Here is a 20,285-nt window from a genome sequence, read left to right as displayed (position 1 = left end):
CAGGAATTACCCGCCAAATGACAAGTCACCTCGGGCGACCGGACCACTGCAAATTTCAAGCCCTGTAATAATAATTTGAGTCGAGTCCACTATTGATCCGAGTCGAGTCCAACACTCCAACTGCACCATTTGACGGTGGCTGTTTTAGCGCTGTTAACATTAATTTGTTCCTGAACTTGACGTATGCCCAGGTGAGTGTGCTTCTCTTTATCAGGGAGTGCGAAGTATTCTGTCAGAGAGGGTTGGGAGATGGATGTAAGTGCAGATGATGTGTTTATTAATGAGTGAAGAGGGTAAACAATCCAGAACGGCAGGCAAAATCATAAAACAGGCAACAGGTCGAGTGAGGCACAAACAGGCTATCGTCGACTCGGCAGAATCAAAGATAAGAAACAGGAAATCAGGGATCAGGAAAGCAAACAAGGACATAAGGCTCGATAAGGTGTCAGCAACACAACTCAATACTTCGCAAAGTAAGTATGTTTTCACAGTTTTTATATAGGTGCACTGATTGCACCTTAACCCTGTGCAGGTGCAAGTCGTTCATAGCGTGTGCGCGAGAGTCTGCTTGGCGCGCGCACTGTCCGGAGCGCGCCCAAGAGTCTATCTGATGCACGCACCAAGGCATGCAGGTGTGACACTCTTGCACAAAATTAGTACAAAAATTAATGTAGGCATAAATATCTTATGCATATCTTATGCCAAATTATTATGGCGGTACAAAAAAAAAAAAAAAAAAAAAAAAAAAAAAAAAAAAAAAAAAGAGTCGGAACGCAGTTAATGCATGAGTCCGAGTCATTAGTGCTCAAGTCCAAGTCAAGTCACGAATCCTTAAAATTAGGGCACAAGTCAGACTTGAGTACGATAAGCCTGATAAACACACAGAATTATAGACTCTGACCTAAACCATACATAAAACACACACACACGACTTTTGTGTGTCGACATATTTAACAAGCTAGTATTCAGTTTGGAACACAGCACAAGTACTGCGACTCTGAGGATATAATTATCTGCCCCAATTTCCTTAACATTACAGAACTTATTTGTTACAGTTATTGAGTACTGGGTGAAGGAGACAAATCTCTCTGTGACACCTCTCAGTCATCTCAGCGCAAATCTCTGAAGCCGATTGGACACGTCTAGCCCAATAAGTGTAGCTAACCGTCAAAACTAACCATCACCTCTTGTTGCTTCGGATGTGTGCATTTGTATTACCGGATATGCATTCTCTAACCTGTGCCTTTTGTTCTCCACCCTGCCAAAAATGTGACACATCTAAAATACATAGCAACTAGACATCTAACGATATATTGTGCAACGATAAATCATGATACAAATTTAGGAAGATTCGAATCAAAAAGATGAAATAAATCACAATAGATTTTTTTTATTAGGCTGCATAATCTCTTAGCGTTTCCTAGCTGTAATTGCGATGTTTGGACAGCATAGAGCGCAATAACGTACAATAGTTTTGGGAATGCCAAAGCAGAAGTAACACAGCTCTAAACCCACAAAAAAGCACACAAAAAAACAGACTGGAAAATGGGAAAAAGCTGTTGTGAGACTGACTGTACAAGAAACAAGAAATCTGAGCTCTCTTTTTACAGACGGCTGAAAGCTAGAGAAAAGAGAAGCAGATGGAGGTAGTACAAACATTCATAAAAAAAGTATCAAGAAAAGACCTATTGGTTATTAACGTTTCATGTTTAATAAAGGATTATTTAAGTTAATAGATTATTATATCTTACTCCAACCTTTACAAATGTGTGTAAATAATTATTGTTGGTTATTAAGAAAGTCAAACAAAGTCTTTATTAATTTAACAAAAATATTCAAGTTGATAAAGAACAGGAGAATAAATGATGCATTTTTTTTGTTTTTGGTAATTTTTTTCCCAAAAATATTGTAGGAAAATCAAATCGTGAACCCAACATTGTGTACCGAATCGAATTGTGAATTGCGTGAATCATTACATGCCTAATATCAACAAATCGAAGTTCAACACCAACAGTGAGCAGACACCCTGGATGACTCACTCTCGCCCATTATAACCAAGTTTACCATACAAAGAGACAGAAGAAAACACAAACACATCCTGATAAACTCCTATCATCAGCAATTTCACAAATGGGTAATGACACAAATTCAACAATGAGGGGGAAAAAAAAAAAAAAAAAAAAATCAGACCATCAATTGTTCACTACATTCCCCCCGAATTAGAGAACAAACAAATGCCTTACCTGTACAACACAATTAATTAATATCTTTATAGAGGATACCAACATGACAGAGTGATTTACAGAAGTGTCCTCAACAATATAAAATCAATTAAAAACACAATGATATGGGGCGTCGTGGCTCAGATGGATAAGGCGCCATACCATAAATCCGGGGACCTGGGTTCGATTCCGACCCGAGGTCATTTCCCGATCCCTCCCCGTCTCTCTCCTGCTCATTTCCTGTCTCTACACTGTCCTATCCAATAAAGGTGGAAAAAGCCCCAAAAAAATCTTTAAAGGAACAGTCCACCGTACTTCCATAATGAAATATGTTCTTCTCTGAATTGAGACGAGCTGCTCCGTACCTCTCCGAGCTTTGCGCGACCTCCCAGTCAGTCAGACGCGCCGTCACTCCTGTTAGTAATGTAGCTAGGCTCAGTATGGCCAACGGTATTTTTTGGGGCTGTAGTTAGATGCGACCAAACTCTTCCGCGTTTTTCCTGTTTACATAGGTTTATATGACCAGTGACATGAAACAAGTTCAGTTACACAAATTGAAACGTGGCGATTTTCTATGCTATGGAAAGTCCGCACTATAATGACAGGCGTACTAACACCTTCTGCGCGCTTCGACAGCGCATTGATACCTTCACTCCTGTTTTCCCCCTCTCCCCCGCCCCCCTGACTAGACTGTGTTCCAAGGAGTGCAGGCTACTTGTCTTGGTGGTCACGTTGGTTGTATTGACGGAAGTTAGGGGGGGCGGGGGAGAGAAAAAAAAAAAAACAGGAGTGAAGGTATCAATGCGCTGCCGAAGCGCGCAGAAGGTGTTAGTACGCCTGTCATTATAGTGCAGACTTTCCATAGCATAGAAAATCGCCACGTTTCAATTTGTGTAACTGAACTTTGTTTCACGTCACTGGTCATATAAACCTATGTAAACAGGAAAAACGCGGAAGAGTTTGGTTGCATCTAACTAACTACAGCCCCAGAAACATACCATTGGCCATGCTGAGCCTAGCTACATTGCTAACAGGAGTAACAGCGCGTCTGACTGACTGGGAGGTCACACAAAGCTCGGAGAGGTACGGAGCAGCTCGTCTCAATTCAGAGAAGAACATATTTCATTATGGAAGTACGGTGGACTGTTCCTTTAAAAAAAAAAAAAAACAATGATACAACAACATATGAAAAACACAAGTTAGTGGAGTGGTTTACATCAACCCACAAAATAAAGTGGAACTGTGAATAAAAGTAAAGAACATTCGACATAAAGAAAAATCTATAAATGAAGTACAGTAAGCTAAAAAAATTCATTTAGGTTTCGCAGGTTAATGAAAAATCACTCCACTAAAAAAATAAATAAATTATATAATGTGTATATGTGAAAAAGTTGTTTTTTTGTTTTAAAAAGCAGAGAGACTCTGTTTCGGCAAAACATACTAGAAAACTACTTTGCAGAGGCCTTTTTAAAACTTTCTTAATGTCACTTCCCTCAAGGACTCATCTAACTTGTTCCAACCGTCTGCAGCAAAATCCGTAGATGTCTACAAGCGCCAGTTTCTGTTGGCGGCTGTTTTTTGGATATTACTGTTAAATCTTGTATTATAGTTGTGATCAACCTTATTGAAATTAATTTCAAACTTAAGCAAACAGCTGGTGTAGACACTTGTAAATGAAAGTAGCTCGATGTTCGGCACGCCTGTGGCTGAGCGCCTTCCACTTAAGCTTTTTTAAGGCCTGTGTTCCTGAGGAAAGAAAAAGTAAATCTAAAATTATTTGTGCTGCTTTATTGTGAAGAAAACAAGAAACAAGAGTGCTCGGAGAGCACAATATCCCCCGCTAGTAACTATATGTATACTGTAAGTGCTTAATGCATCCTCATGAAATTGTCAAAGTACAAGTTTGGTAATCAAGGGCCATAACTGTGGTAAAATGCAACTGAATTGAATGAAATTGCAACATGCGTATTACCGACATATAACAAAGAACCCTGTCAAGTTTTGTGAAATTCCTCCAAAAATTGTGAGAGGAGTTGATTTCAGAAGGTAAGCACCCTTCCTGGGACAGACAGACGGATGGATGGACGGACTGACATCACCATGACATAATCCTCCTTCAGGCCTTTCGGTCAGCAGGAGATTAAAACGAAAACTCCATCAGTCCAGTATAATATCGGATGGTTTCACAGACCCTGTTCACTTTGTAGTCAGACTTTCTTCATGCCTGAATTTAGGATGTGGTGATGTTTGACATATCTGAGCCGGTGTATGACGTATATTTCCAGTTTATCTGACACAGCACTGAGTGTGAATTGGTATTACTGGATTATCAGTATGACTCACAGCAGCTCAGGAACATCGTATTATACATGTGACAGTGGTTTTATCTCCTCTGATTCAGTCTTGTTTTTTTCCTGTGCACTTTAGTCAAGCAAGAACCACTGCCTTGCGAAGTCACATAATAAATACAGCCATACTAAGCAAATGTCTCTGAAGAGTCACTTTACCAATAAGGCTAAGGGGAAGCACATTCTTCAATATCATTTTAGCTGTCAGTTTTACTGTGTCATTTCTTCTCAGTCGGGGCTAAATGTTCACCACTGTGAACATTTAAAATGAAGTTTTTCCTTCAGTCGATGACTCTAGATTCACTGGAGCATGCTTCTCATCAAAATTCTATTGGTGTTGTTATTTAACCCCAGTGGCCAAAGCTCTGGCTCAATTGGCTCGGTTCAATGCCAGTGGCCAAAGGTCTGGCTCGGTTCAACGCCACTGGCCAAAGGTCTGGCTCAATTGGCTCGGTTCAACGCCACTGGCCAAAGGTCTGGCTCAATTGGCTCGGTTCAACGCCACTGGCCAAAGGTCTGGCTCAATTGGCTCGGTTCAACGCCACTGGCCAAAGGTCTGGCTCAGTTGGCTCGGTTCAATGCCACTGGCCAAAGGTCTGGCTCAGTTGCCTCGGTTCAACGCCACTGGCCAAAGGTCTGGCTCAGTTCAACGCCACTGGCCAAAGGTCTGGCTCAATTGGCTCGATTCAACGCCACTGGCCAAAGGTCTGGCTCAATTGGCTCGGTTCAACGCCACTGGCCAAAGGTCTGGCTCAATTGGCTCGGTTCAACGCCACTGGCCAAAGGTCTGGCTCAATTGGCTCGGTTCAACACCACTGGCCAAAGGTCTGGCTCAATTGGCTCGGTTCAACGCCACTGGCCAAAGGTCTGGCTCAATTGGCTTGGTTCAACGCCACTGGCCAAAGGTCTGGCTCAATTGGCTCGGTTCAACGCCACTGGCCAAAGCTCTGGCTCAATTGTCTCGGTTCAACGCCACTGGCCAAAGCTCTGGCTCAATTGGCCCGGTTCAACGCCACTGGCCAAGCCTTTGACTCAATTGGCTCGGTTTAACGTGACTGGCCAAAGCTCTGGCTTGATTGACTCAATTTAATGCCACTGGCCAAACCTCTGACTCAACATTCTCTTTATTTTCAGCCACATTTTATTACCACATTTTTTTTATTCCATGTCAGGTAAATTTTTATTAATTGATTGGTTGGTCCTTGACAAGTCAACTACTCGTGCTCATCACTAACTGAAAGATGGATGGAATTAAGGCAAGAAGAGCAGATGTTTTGATTGATATAGTGCAGAAAAAGGATCGTTGGGAGGGACTGACTTACTGAGGCTGCCAAGCTGTTTGATGACGGCTGCCAGGGTGCTGTTGGTGACACACTCAAGCTCACTGGAGACTCGGTCAGGCAGGGCTCCTCTGCACAGGTGCCTGGGCTCAATGCTCCTCTTTACTAGTGGCATGGCGATATACTGCTGAGAGAGAGAGAGAGAGAGAGAGAGAGAGAAAATCAATACAATTGTGACAGTCAAGTCAAGACAGAATGAAGCTACAGAAATTAAGATCTGTATCCCAATCTGTTCGGGCTTCCTTCCAGAGAAGACTGGAAAAGCACTTTACATGAGGAATGCAGTCTAAAAACGTCACTCCATATCAATCCCATCCAGTGCTCGGTCAGTTGTGATGCATGTAGCAGTGTCTTTGATTACGCACTTGTATTTTTTCACTTACATGACTACCAAAAAAAAAAAATCCCTTGATTAGCAAACAGTTCCTTTAAGAAGATTGCAAAGACACACTTTTGCGTTCCTTTTTACTATTCCACCCACTTGTTTATGCATATAGCCTAGAACATGCTGTTCTGAAAAAAAAAAAAATCAGAAGTTTGTTCATGTGCAAGTCTCAGTAGCGCTTCTGATGAATCATAAACCAGCCTGCTGCCATCTGATGTACGTTCTAAACACAGACTGACCTCCCTACCGTCTGCTGGGGTATAATAATGGCATAAAGAGCATCACATTAGAGCAAGCATCCCTGCTATGAGCCTGGTGTGTGTGTGTGTGTGTGTGTGTGTGTGTGTGTGTGTGTGTGTGTGTGTAAGTAATTACCCCTGGGGCCAATTCTCATCTCAGGCTGTTTGCACTGTGGCAGACAACACAGAACAAAAATGTGATGAGTCACAGATACACGACCACACACACGTAAAACCCCATCCGCAGGGGACGCACACAGACACACCATATAGGGTGTACAAGGGTAATAAAAATTCTGCGAATGCAGTAATAAATGGCACAAAACCGTTCTATTAGCATACTTTAAAGCATAATGCATGTTAAGCTCAATGTATCCCAATTGTCCTGAAGCACAAACGTATGATTAACTGATGAGTTGGTTCCAATGTAATGAGGTGAAGGAAATTGTGCACTAGGGACCGTTGCCTTTGTCCGGCTCGGTCTGACGCTCTTCAAAGATGTTCACTGTACTGTCATATAGAAATCACTGAGTGACTCTGGTCCGTCCCCTCCACACACCCACACACAATAGACTTTTTTCAGCATGATCAACATGCCAGAGTAAGAAAGAATCATGGGTGTGGCACGAGTGTACATGTCGCTCGCTGGCTTGCTCGCACACACATGCACACACACACTAACCTGGACACAGACTGCACTGCTTAGCAACCAGAGAGGGTCGATACCCCGTCACCAATGAGAAATGTGGAGAACGACTCTGGTATTCTGGTAAGCTCCGTGTGTGTGTGCGTGCATCCGCTGCACAATTGCAAAAACCACCTGCAATAGTCAGTCACCTTCATATTACCCTCACATTGTTAGAGTCTTATTTTATCCTAGTGTTGTTTTGAGGCAGGGTGTTTAACAGTCAGGATCTCATCTAAATAGCATCACCTCACAGTGGTTGATTTTTAGTGAAAGCCCTCCTCTAGTCTCGAAGACAAATCAACAGCTAACACCGAATCTCTCAAAAACTAATTATTGGTAAAATCAGTACTTTCTGGACGAGTTTTCTATTGTTCTACTTTGCTCAAACTTCATGACTTTACATGTGATGGACATGAATCCAGATTTGGAATCAAAATGAGAAGTGAGAATAAATCTGTGTGTATACAAGGGATTTATATTTAAATTTATTCTATCCACATTCACTGGATATGAGCAATCGCACGCTCCGATTGGCTACTCTACGACTAGGCTATCAGCTCATATCCCATGAGTAGAGGAAAATAAAATGGTGGAGCGTGTTGCCGAACCAACTGAGGATGAAATAAAAACTCTACTCGAAAACAAAACCCCCCAAAAAAATGCAAAAAAGGAACAAAATATGGAATAAAAAGTATTTGATGGTAAGAACGCATTTTAAAAAAAAAATTCAAGAATTATTATTATGATTGCGGGCGGCACGGTGGTGTAGTGGTTAGTGCTGTCGCCTCACAGCAAGAAGGTCCGGGTTCGAGCCCCGGGGCCAGCGAGGGTCTTTCTGTGTGGAGTTTGCATGTTCTCCCCGTGTCCGCGTGGGTTTCCTCCGGGTGCTCCGGTTTCCCCCACAGTCCAAAGACATGCAGGTTAGGTTAACTGGTGACTCTAAATTGAGCGTAGGTGTGAATGTGAGTGTGAATGGTTGTCTGTGTCTATGTGTCAGCCCTGTGATGACCTGGCGACTTGTCCAGGGTGTACCCCACCTTTTGCCCGTAGTCAGCTGGGATAGGCTCCAGCTTGCCTGCGACCCTGTAGAAGGATAAAGCGGCTAGAGATAATGAGATGAGATTTAACTTACCAATTTTTAATATGAATTTATATCAGATGTGCGTTTATGTATAAAAATGTACACCAAGATTTGCCCAGCTTTTCCCAGAATTTTTTTTTTTAAGTTGTCCACAGAGATTCACTCATATTATACAAGACATTCTAGGGACCTTCATTTTCCATTTTGTCAGCCTTCTCTTAACCCATATATAGGTGACATACAGAGGATCATCTCTTTGGAACAATCTTTCACTTGCAAGTGACGTCAAAGCAAAATAGAAACCCGGATGTCGGCCATGTTGGTGGATATACAAATGCAAGGTCAAGTGACATTCCATACAAAACAGTCATGCGTGCGCAATTCTCTTTGTTTTTCCACTGCTTTAAGCGTTCTTTGCCATATCTTTGTGCTGTATATGGTTGTGGTCACAACAGTACTCATGACCGTGGCACGTTCTGATTTTTTAGAATTCCGTCCGCGATTCGGAAAGAGGGTGAGGAAACTCTGAGGCTTAGTACGGAGAGGAGACGAGCACGGCTGAACAACATCGGCAGGGCTGATCTAACAGAGGCTAAAACCAAAACAGCTCGTATTTGTAGTGATCATTTTCTCTCATGTGAGATACAAAAGCTTTCTCGATAATATCATGGAAGAATTTTGTGTTGCTAGAATCTTGCTATAAAATGAGCGTTCTCTTGTTGTACTTCACTCGCTCGTTGTTATAATTTTAACCCATGTATTACCATTTCACTTCTAGGAGCGCCAGCAAAATAATACGATAGAAACAATCCAGACTGGGCACCCGCTCAGAAAATGGGCTATGTTTCGTCCAAGGTCGGACTTGATTCTTCGGCAGCCGAACCAGATAGAACGCGATATCTGGGTACTCGACGGTCGGTAGAAGCGTCTTATCTTCAGAAAAGTCTGACTTTTTTAAATAATATGGATCAAAACCACCCATATATCCATCTCTTTGCATCGACTCTTTGCTCGAGAGTTCAAATCGTGGTAATACTGAGAAAAGTTAGCATTGTTTACAGACACGCTTTCAGCGGCTGCCGTCTGAGTTGCTTTGTTTATCCACCATCATGGCAGGCGCTCAGGACGCAGAACATTTTGATCATGTGGTTGCAGGTCATCTATATACATCATTACAATCAATATCCATATTATCATTGTTCAAAAAAAAATATTTGAAAAGGTCTCTAATCAACAAAGATTTTAAGACTGCTTGGATCTTATTTTAATTAGTTGTCATATTTTTATGCATTTTGTTCATTTTTTTTTAAATGTCATTTTCATTGCCACTTAGTGCAAACATTATTTTCATAAGCCTTTTTTGGCTTCTAATCAACCTTGCACAATGTTTTATATATATATATATATATATATATATATATATCACACACACACACAACTAAAGCAAAAGTCAGATGTTTTTGAAGCATCTGGCTGAGACTCATGGTGCACTGGGACTGGGATCCTGAAGGATACAACCAAAAAAAAAGGATGTGTAAGCAAAAAAAAAAAAAAAAAATCAGCTTGCAGACAAAGAAAGAAGAACGAAGGCACTGCACTACATGTCCTTAGTAACCACCTGGTCAGGGCCACAGTGGTTTCAGTTTGATGACCAATTTGTTGATGTTTTGTGAAATAGAACCAAATAAATTGGTTGGAAAATAGCATGGGCAGGCATTTAAAAAAAAAAAAAAAAAAAAAAAAAAAGAATAATAATATATATATATACACACAGTGGCATGCAAAAGTTTGGGCACCCTTACTGAAAAGGTCTGTTACTGTGAATAGTTAAGTGAGCAGAAGATGAACTGATCACCAAAAGGCATAAAGGTAAAGACGATACATTTCTTTTCAGCGTTTTCTGCAAGATTTTTGTATTATTTTTGTTTTGTACAATTGGAGAGTGAAAAAAGAAAAGGAACACCATGCAAAAGTCTGGGCACCCCAATACATTTGAGTTCTCAGGTAACTTTTACCAAGGTTCCAGACCTTAATTAGCTTACTGAGCTGTGGCTTCTTCAAATACTTCGTTAGGAAAGGTCAGGTGATGCAGATTTCAAAGCTGTATAAATTCTCTGACTCCTCAAACTTGTCCCTAAACTCAACAGCCATGGGCTCCTCTAAGCAACTCCCTCGCATTCTGAGTAATAAAATAATTGATGCTCACAAAACAGGAGAAGGCTACAAGAACGGAGCAAAGTGTTTTCAGGTAGCTGTTTCCTCAGATCGTAATGTTATTAAGAAATGGCAGTTAACAGAAACAGTGGAGATCAAGGTGAGGTCTGGAAGATGAAGAAAACTTTCTGAAAGAACTGCTCGTTGGATTGCTAGAAAGGCAAATAAAAACCCCTGTTTGACTGCAAAAGACCTTCAGAAAGATTTAGCAGACCCTGGAGTGGTGGTGCACTGTTCTACTATGCAGTGACACCTGAACAAATATGACCTTCATGGGAGAGTCATCAGAAGAAAACCTTTCCTGCATCCCAGCCACAAAATTCAGTGTCTGAAGTTTGCAAATGAACATCTAAATTAGCCTGATGCATTCTGGAAACAAGTCCTGTGGACTGATGAAATCAAAATAGAACTTTTTGGCCACAATGTGCAAAGGTATGTTTGGAGAAAAAAGGGTGCCAAATTCCAGGAAAAGAACACCTCTCCAACTCTGAAGCGTGGGTGTGGATCGATCATGCTTTGGGGTTGTTGCAGCCAGTGGCACAGGGCACATTTCACTGGTTGAGGGAAGCATGGATTAGAATAAATACCAGCAAATTCTGGAAGCAAACATCACACCATCCGTAAAAAAGTTGAAGTTAAAAAGAGGATGGGTCCTACAATAAGATGATCCAAAACACACCTCAAATCTTCGCATCTGGGTCACACCACCCTTCACATCTGATGAAGGCGTCGGAGCGGCTCTTCCTCAGCCTCCTCAGACCCCAGGTGCAATACGCCCAGGACTGTCTGCAGTTTGCGTATCAGGCAGGTGTTGGTGTGGAAGACGCCATCCTCTACCTGCTACACCGAGCCCACTCACATCTGGATAAGGGAAATGGCACAGTAATGATCCTCTTCTTGGACTTCTCGAGTGCCTTCAGTACCATCCAGCCCCTTATGTTTCAGGACAAACTGAACAGGATGCGAGTGGACTCCTGCCTGGTCACCTGGATCTCCAGCTACCTCACCAACAGGCAGCAGTACGTCAGGCTGAAGGACATCACTTCTGACGCTATGATTAGCAGCACCGGAGCACCCCAGGGCGTGGTGCTGGCCCCTCTTCTTTTCACCCCGTACACCACGGACTTCTGCTACAACTCAGAGCTGTGTCACATCCAGAAGTTTGCCGATGACACAGCCATCATGGGGTGTATCAGGGACAACAGAGAGGAGGAGTATAGGAGCCTGGTGAGGGACTTTGCTGTCTGGCGCAACAGGAACCATCTGCAGCTCAACACCTCGAAGACCAAGGAGCTGGTCATTGACTTTGGGAGGTCCAGACTAAGGTCATGACCAGTTCTGATCAAGGGAGTCGAGGTGAGGCTGTGGATTCCTACAAGTACCTCAGGCTGTGGCTGGACTGGACTTGCAACACCAACCACTTGTACAGGAAGGGACAGAGCAGGCTGTACTTCCTGAGGAGGCTGTGGTCCTTTAACATCTGCCGGAAACTCTTGTGGATGTTTCATCAGTCCGTGGTCGCTAGTGCCCTGTTTTACACCGTGGTGTGCTGGGGGGGCAGCGCATCTAAGGAGAACACATCCAGGCTGGACAAACTGATCAGGCGGGCCAGCTCTGTGGTTGGCATGAAGCTGGACTCTCTGGTGACAGTGGCAGAGAAGAGGACTATGGACAAAATACTGAACATCATGGACGATGCCAGTCACCCTCTGCACACCGTCATCAGCAACCAGAGGAGCCTGTTCAGTGACAGAATGCTCCTTCCCAAGTGCAGGACTAACAGACTTAAAAACTCCTTTGTCCCTCACATCATCAGACTGTACAACTCCTCTCTGGGGGGGAGGAGGGGGAACAGGAGGACAGAGGATGGGAAGGAGCAGTAGCCTAGCCTGACAAAAAGCAATACTGGACAAAATGTGCAATACCTCTCCTGCTGAACTTTTTTTTATATGTAAATACTTAATTTATCTAGAAGTTTTCTCTATTTTCTATTCTCTGTTTAACCTGTAATGATGCTGCTGGAATTTTAATTTTCCTGAGGGAACCATCCTAAAGGGATCAATAAAGTTCTATCGAATCTAGTCTAATCTCAAAATTGACAATGGAATACCCCAAGAGGCACAAGCTGAAGGTTTTGCCCTGGCCCTCACAGTCCCCTAACCTAAACATCATTGAAAACCTGTGGATAGCCCAGGAAACTTGTAGAACTGGAAGCCTTTTGCAAGGACGAACGTGTGAAAATCCCCCAGGTAAGAACTGAAAGATTATTAGCTGGCTACAAAAAAAGTGTTTACAAGCTGTGATACTTGCCAAAGGGGGTGTTACTAGGTACTAACCATGCAGGGTGCCCAAACTTTTGCTTTGGGTCCTTTTCATTTTTTGTCATTTTGAAAATGTAAAAAATGAAAATTAAAAAAATTGTTTTTGCTTAAAATATAAAAGGGAATGAGTCATCTTTAACTTTATGCCTTTTGGAGATCAGTTCGTCTTCAACTTGCTTAATTGTTCACAGTAACAGCAATTTTGACCAGGGGTGCCCAAACTTTTGCATACCACTGATATATATATATATATATATATATATATATATATATATATATATATATATATATAAATAAAACTTTTTTTTTCTAGCTCAGGGTTTGTACATTTTTCAGTGTTTCTGGGAAAATAGTGGCTTAGGCCACACCCACTTTAGGTTTATAGATACCTCAGTATAAGCCCACATCACCCTAACCGATGTGACTGGTCTGACCTCACTCTTCTCTCCACAACAACGCATGATGTTTAATTCAAGAAACGCACTAGGAAGCTTTTAGAAAGCCCAAATACATTCTCCTGAAATAAAATATTTACATTATGCTTCTGTGTTCTGTCAATCCTGCTTTGCTTCCTGTTCCGTCTTCTCTTTATTTCACTCTTTTACTCCATAAATAAAGCAACCAGGCTGTATCTGTGAGTACAGGTGTGATGGGTGCGATCCTGACCACCTGGAGCGACTGCCCCGAGATCAGAGATCTGCAGAGTACGAATAACACAAGGATGGGTTAATTAAGACAGGTGAAGTGCTGCTGCATTTGTGATCGCATTCGTGAGCATATCATACAGAGATATCTCATCTCATCTCGTTTTCTCTAGCCGCTTTATCCTTCTACAGGGTCGCAGGCAAGCTGGAGCCCATCCCAGCTGACTACGGGCGAAAGGCGGGGTACACCCTGGACAAGTCGCCAGGTCATCACAGGGCTGACACATAGACACAGACAACCACTCACACTCACATTCACACCTACGGTCAATTTAGAGTCACCAGTTAACCTAACCTGCATGTCTTTGGACTGTGGGGGAAACCGGAGCACCCGGAGGAAACCCACGCGGACACGGGGAGAACATGCAAACTCCGCACAGGGAGCTCGAACCCAGGACCTTCTTGCTGTGAGGCGACAGCGCTAACCACTACACCACCGTGACGCCCCTCATACAGAGATATATCATCTCTAACCAAACAAGCTCTAATTTACAGTCCCCTTGAAATTTCTGGAATGGTAAGGCCAATTCTTTATTTTTTGCTGTACCCTCAAGACATGAGACCCAAAAGGATGAATATTACATTACAGGTATGTAGCAGACGCTCTAATCCAGAGCGACATACAACGTACCCAGAGCAGCCTGAAGAGCAGTTGAAGGTTAGGTGCTTTGCTCAAGGGCAGTTTAGCCATTCCTGCTGGTGCAGGGAATCAAACTGGCGACCTTTTGGTTCCAAACTTGCTTCTCTAAAGCCCGGCATACATGGGTGACTTTCCGTCGCTCGGTTATACAACTTTTTGATGCAAGCGAAAAATCGCTTCGTGTGCGGATATTTGCGATGGTGATTTTTTTGTTGTTGTTGCTTGCGACAGATCTTAGGTATCAAACATGCTTGATATTCTGCGACCCCAGAAAATCCTGCAAATCCCAGGCCTCAAACCAAGAATAGACATTCAGAGCTATTAATTGTTTAATGAATCTAACGACACACACCTGGGTCACAAGAAACACCTGTCAGTCACATGTTCCAATAATTTGATCACTTGAAAAATTGGTGGGTTTAAATTAGAGGTCATGTTCTGTTTTTTTAAAACATCTAGATGTAAATATCAAGAAATGAGAACTGAAATTCTGATCTGTCATCTCATGGCGTCCTCCACATTGCCTAATGGTTAAGCCCGGCGCACATGGGCGACTTATCACAAGCGTATTGCAATTTTTGGACGCAAGTTTCGCCTCTTGGGTAGCTGCGTGCGTGTTATCTGCAACCAGTGGGCGATTTGGGGAGGGGGATGCAAGTCATGTGGAAATCACTCCGCGGGCGGGGATTGGCGTAGCCTTCGGAGGGGATCGCTTTGTTATCACAAATACATGCACACGCAGCGATATCTCTGCAACAAGTCAGCCAAAAAAAAGCCAGTCGCTGACTTGTTGCAGAGATATCGCCGCATGCGCATGTCTTTGTGATAACGAAGTGATCACCTCTAAAGGCTACGCCGATCCCTGCCCCCAAAGTAGTCACGTGATTTCCATGTGACTTGCATCCCCCTCCCCAAATCGCCCACTGGTCGCAGATAACGCACACGCAGCTACCCAAGAGGCGAAACTTGCGTCCAAAAAAAAGATCGCGATACGCTTGCCCATATGAGACGACAGATCAGAATTTCAGTTTTCATTTCTTGATATTTACATCTAGATGTTTAAAAAAAAAAAACAGAACATGACATCTTTTATTTGAACCCACCAATTTTTCAAGTGATCACATTATTGGAACACGTGACTGACGGGTGTTTCTTGTGACCCAGGTGTACGCCGTTAGAGTCATTAAACAATTAATAGCTCTGAATGTCTACTCTTGGTTTGAGGCCTGGGATTTGCCTGTAAAGACTGATATTGTTATTAAAAAGAATAAACCAACTTGAAGACAAGAGAGCCGTCTATGGGAGCCATTTTTAAGCTGAGAAAAGAGAGAAAATCAAATCAGATCCGTCATGCTAGACGTAGGAGGTTTGTTCATGATCCAAAACATACAAGCTCGTTGGTCAGGCATGATGAAGGTAATGTCACGGCTTGGGCTTGCATGGCTGCTTCTCGAACAGCTCACTGATCTTTAGTGATGATGGAACTCGCGATAGGAGCAGCAGAATGAATCGCATCCAGTCTGATTAGGAGGAACTTCATCATGCAGCAAGACAAAGAGACAAAAAACACAAAGGACTTCATCAAAAAAAGAGTGGGGAAGGTTTTAGACTGGCCGAGTCAATCACCAGACTTTAACCCAATTGCGTTTCATGTGAAGAGGATACTCAAGGGAGAAATTCCTCTAAAACAAACAACAACTGAAAGAAGCTATAGTACAAGCCAGGAAAAGCGTCACAGAAAAGAACAGTGATATCAGTGGGTTGCTGGCGTGATGCAGTTATTGTAAGCAAGGGATATGCAACCAAATATTCAAGTTTTATTTACTTTAAGACCATCTTATCCAAATAAATTGAGTGGTCTGCCACCAAAGGTGAGATGTTCGAAGTTGTTTAACACACGCAGATGTAAATATCAGGAAACAAAAGCCGTCTCAGATTCAGCTTTTGATCTTAAACCCAAATGTCTTCAGTGTATATGGAAAAAAAAAGAATTGTCCTTGCCTTTCCGATATCTTAAACAAGTACATGCCTATATTCATTAAGCAAACAAATCATTAAGCATTACAGACCATTAGTTACTCGCTCGCCCAGTTCCAGTGTGACAGCACTGTCATATTCGTGTTTTTCTGCCCTTCTGCACAACAAACAGCTCTCAACACTGTGCACTGTGTGGCGTAGAGAAATGTCTGAAGCAGGACGGCGAAGAATAGACGAATGGATTTGGATGGCACTGTTCCCAAACCCCCGCCTTCCCCGATCCCCTTTTTCCACGGCCCTGGCAAAGGCCCTTTGATGTGTGAATCTCCGTTCTCTCTGCAAGTCTCTTCTAGCTCAGCCAAAACGCAAACAAGAATGTGATGGCTTTTTCCGGTTGCTAATCCAGTACGCATAAAACTGTCCCAAATCCTCACAACACACAAGAGAGAAAATGTTACCATGGTTTCCTTTCATGTCTATCAATTTTTTTGCTTGGTCAGAGAGAGAGAGAGAGAGAGAGAGAGAGAGAGAGAGAGAGAGAGAGAGCAAAGTGGAAAAAGCAAAAGGAGAGAGAGGGAGAGCGACAGAGACAGACAAAATGGGAAAGTGAAAAAAGAACAGAGAGAGTGGGAAAAAAGTTGAGAGGGGGAGATGGACAGACAGAAAACAAAATGGGAAAGTGGAAAAAAGAGACAAAAAGACAATGGGAGAGAGAGACAGAAAAAAGAAAAAACAAAAGTAGAGAGACAGAAACAAAGCAAAAAAGAGACACAGAGAGAGACAACAAAATGGGAAACAGAGAGAGAGACACAAAATGGGAAAGACAGACAGACAGACAGACAGAAAAAGTAGAAAAAACAAAAAGAGAGACAAAGAGACAATAAAATGGGAGGGAGAGAGAGACACAAACAGTAGGGAAAAACAAAAGGAGAGGGAGAGAGACAGACAACAAAATGGGAGAGAAAGTGAAAAAAAGAGACAGACAGACAGAGAGCGAGACAAAATGGGAAAGACAGACAGAGGGGGGAGGAAGAGGGGCTCCCATTGGGCTGCAATGGGGAAAGTTATGAAAAAGTGAGCCATTCTGAATAAAACAGTGAGCAGGAAGCAGCCTTATACAGCAGGGGAAAACACAGACTCGTTTTCCTAAACACACACACACACACACTTTTTCAAGGTTCAGAAGTCTTCAAATTAACAAATTTTGAATTTCTGTAAAACAAGCAAACAAAAATGTATATTTTTAACTTTTGGACTCTATGAGAGCTTCACAAGTTGCATCAGATGTGCTCAGCATGGGGTTTCCCAACACCACACTGGGCTGCTCTTTGGTAAAGTAATGACCGTCGTATGAGAAGCTTCTATCTGGGTGAAGAATCAACAGCAAACAGAGTCACTACGGTCAGAAAGTCTCGGCTTGCACGGAGGAGCGTCAGCGTATTCGTATTTCGTATTCGGGATCTCGACCTACATCCACATCAGTGAGTGATGGCTGATTTTCTATGCACTTGCCTGAAACGGAGTCATGATTTCAGCGACTGAGGAGATCATTGCGACTAGTGACACTTGGACTTAGATTTGATCAATTCGTCACAAATTAGGTATGAGGTACGGTGCAATCAAGCAACGAATCCAAACACAAATGGTTCCTCGGGTCAATCCCATGGCACGTGTGCTCCAACGTTTCTTCAGTCTCGCACTACAGTGGTGCTTGAAAGTTTGTGAACCCTTTAGAATTTTCTATATTTCTGCATAAATATGACCTAAAACATCATCCGATTTTCATACAAGTCCTAAAAGTAGATGAAGAGAACCCAGTTCAACAAATGAGACAAAAATATTATACTTGGTCATTTATTTATTGAGGAAAATGATCCAATATTACACATCTGTGAGTGGCAAAAGTATGTGAACCTCTAGGATTAGCAGTTAATTTGAAGGTGAAATTAGAGTCAGGTGTTTTCAATCAATGGGATGACAATCAGGTGTGAGTGGGCACCCTGTTTTATTTAAAGAACAGGGATCTATCAAAGTCTGATCTTCACAACATGTTTGGGGAAGTGTACCATGGCACGAACAAAGGAGATTTCTGAGGACCTCAGAAAAAGCATTGTTGATGCTCATCAGGCTGGAAAAGGTTACAAAACCATCTCTAAAAAGTTTGGACTCTGCCAACCCACAGTCAGACAGATTGTGTACAAATGGAGGAAATTCAAGACCATTGTTCCCCTCCCCAGCAGTGGTCGACCAACAAAGATCACTCCAAGAGCAAGGCGTGTAATAGTCGGCAAGGTCACAAAGGACCCCAGGGTAACTTCTAAGCAACTGAAGGCCTCTCTCACATTGGCTAATGTTAATGTTCATGAGTCCACCATCAGGAGAACACTGAACAACAATGGTGTGCATGGCAGGGTTGCAAGGAGAAAGCCACTGCTCTTCAAAAAGAACATTGCTGCTTGTAGGCAGTTTGTTAAAGATCATGTGGACAAGCCAGAAGGTGATTGGAAAAATGTTTTGTGGACAGATGGAACTTTTGGTTTAAATGAGAAGTGTTATGTTTGGAGAAAGGAAAACACTGCATTCCAACATAAGAACCTTATCCCATCTGTGAAACATGGTGGTGGTAGTATCATGGTTTGGGGCTGTTTTGCTGCATCTGGGCCAGGACGGCTTGCCATCATTAATGGAACAATGAATTCTGAATTTTACCAGCGAATTCTAAAGGAAAATGTCAGGACATCTGTCCATGAACTGAATCTCAAGAGAAGGTGGGTCGTGCAGCAAGATAATGACTAAGCACACAAGTCGTTCTACCAAAGAATGGTTAAAGAAGAATAATGTTTTGGAATGGCCAAGTCAAAGTCCTGACCTTAATCCAATCAAAATGTTGTGGAAGGACCTGCAGCGAGCAGTTCATGTGACCCACCAACATCCCAGCTGTTCTGTATGGAGGAATGGGCTAAAATTCCTCCAAGCCGGTGTGCAGGACTGATCAACAGTTACCAGAAACGTTTATTTGCAGTTATTGCTGCACGCGGGGATCACACCAGATACTGAAAGCAAAGGTTCACATACTTTTGCCACTCACAGATATGTAATATTGGATCATTTTCCTCAATAAATAAATGACCAAGTATAATATTTTTGTCTCGTTTGTTTAACTGGGTTTTCTTTATCTACTTTTAGGACTTGTGTGAAAATCTGATGTTGTTTTAGGTCATATTTATGTAGAAATATAGACAATTCTAAAGGGTTCACAAACTTTCAAGCACCACTGTACGTACAGAGACATTACAAATAAAATAAAGCCAGGAAGGAAAAAGCAGAGCTCCTCGATACGTCTGGCGAGTGAAGCGAGAACAGATAGTTTGCTTTGCTAATCTTCTAATGAAGCTAGCATGAAGTCTATCACGTAACATTAAAACTAAAATGCATCTTAAACAATAGTGGTGCGTATAAAATCTTCTATTGGGCTGGAGGATATACATTTTATGGTAGCTACTACGGTACCATTTCTCACTGCAGGTAAATAAATAAATAAAACAGGGCAGTACACACCCACAAGTGAAAACAGCAGCAGTCACGACACACTCAAGAGATAAACTCCAAGAAACACAACTTGTAGCCTGCTAGTGTGAACGCAAGATTTAAAACTGCCTCTGACTGATTTGCTGCCGTTACTTCAGGCACGGTTTCCAGATCTATCAGAGGATTTGAATATATATTTAGCACGATATTGTGATTTATTTTGACATATCAGAACATTATTTAGATGACTTTTGCCTTTTTTTTAATACATAAAAAGGGGACATGTATGAGCCCATCTCATTTTGGCTCATGTGTCGATCAATGTCACTTACCAACTCACAAACATTGCTCTAAATCCAACGTTCCCTCTATCCCTCCGACTCCTATGCACTCATCACACACAATTAAATGTGGTAGCCTCAGCACAATTACGAGCGAGTGAAGGCCCATGTGAGCTGCGGTGTCCCCATTCCCCTCTGTGTGCTGTTCTGGTTGAGCTCGAGCTTCGAGTCAGATCTGCACAACACATCCACTTTATCCAGCAGGGCTTTCAGTCGAGTCAGGGAAAAAGTATGTGCATATTGTATTTACAAATACA

At 42.5% G+C, this 20,285-nt stretch overlaps 1 protein-coding gene across 1 annotated transcript in view; it reads right to left on the bottom strand.

The window, feature by feature from the left end:
* The window catches only part of zgc:109889 (uncharacterized protein LOC553542 homolog), a 40,558-nt gene extending 34,533 nt beyond the window's left edge, over positions 1-6,025 (bottom strand). Inside the window, exon 1 of the mRNA XM_060924993.1 lies at positions 5,893-6,025. Within this exon, the coding sequence (XP_060780976.1) occupies positions 5,893-6,025 (133 nt within the window). The remainder of the gene's footprint in view (positions 1-5,892) is intronic.
* Between the last annotated feature and the right edge of the window lie 14,260 nt (positions 6,026-20,285).

This window comes from Neoarius graeffei, chromosome 1, assembly GCF_027579695.1.
Source record: "Neoarius graeffei isolate fNeoGra1 chromosome 1, fNeoGra1.pri, whole genome shotgun sequence".
Taxonomy (NCBI): Eukaryota; Metazoa; Chordata; class Actinopteri; order Siluriformes; family Ariidae; genus Neoarius; species Neoarius graeffei.
This window is presented reverse-complemented; position numbering and strand designations above follow the sequence as displayed.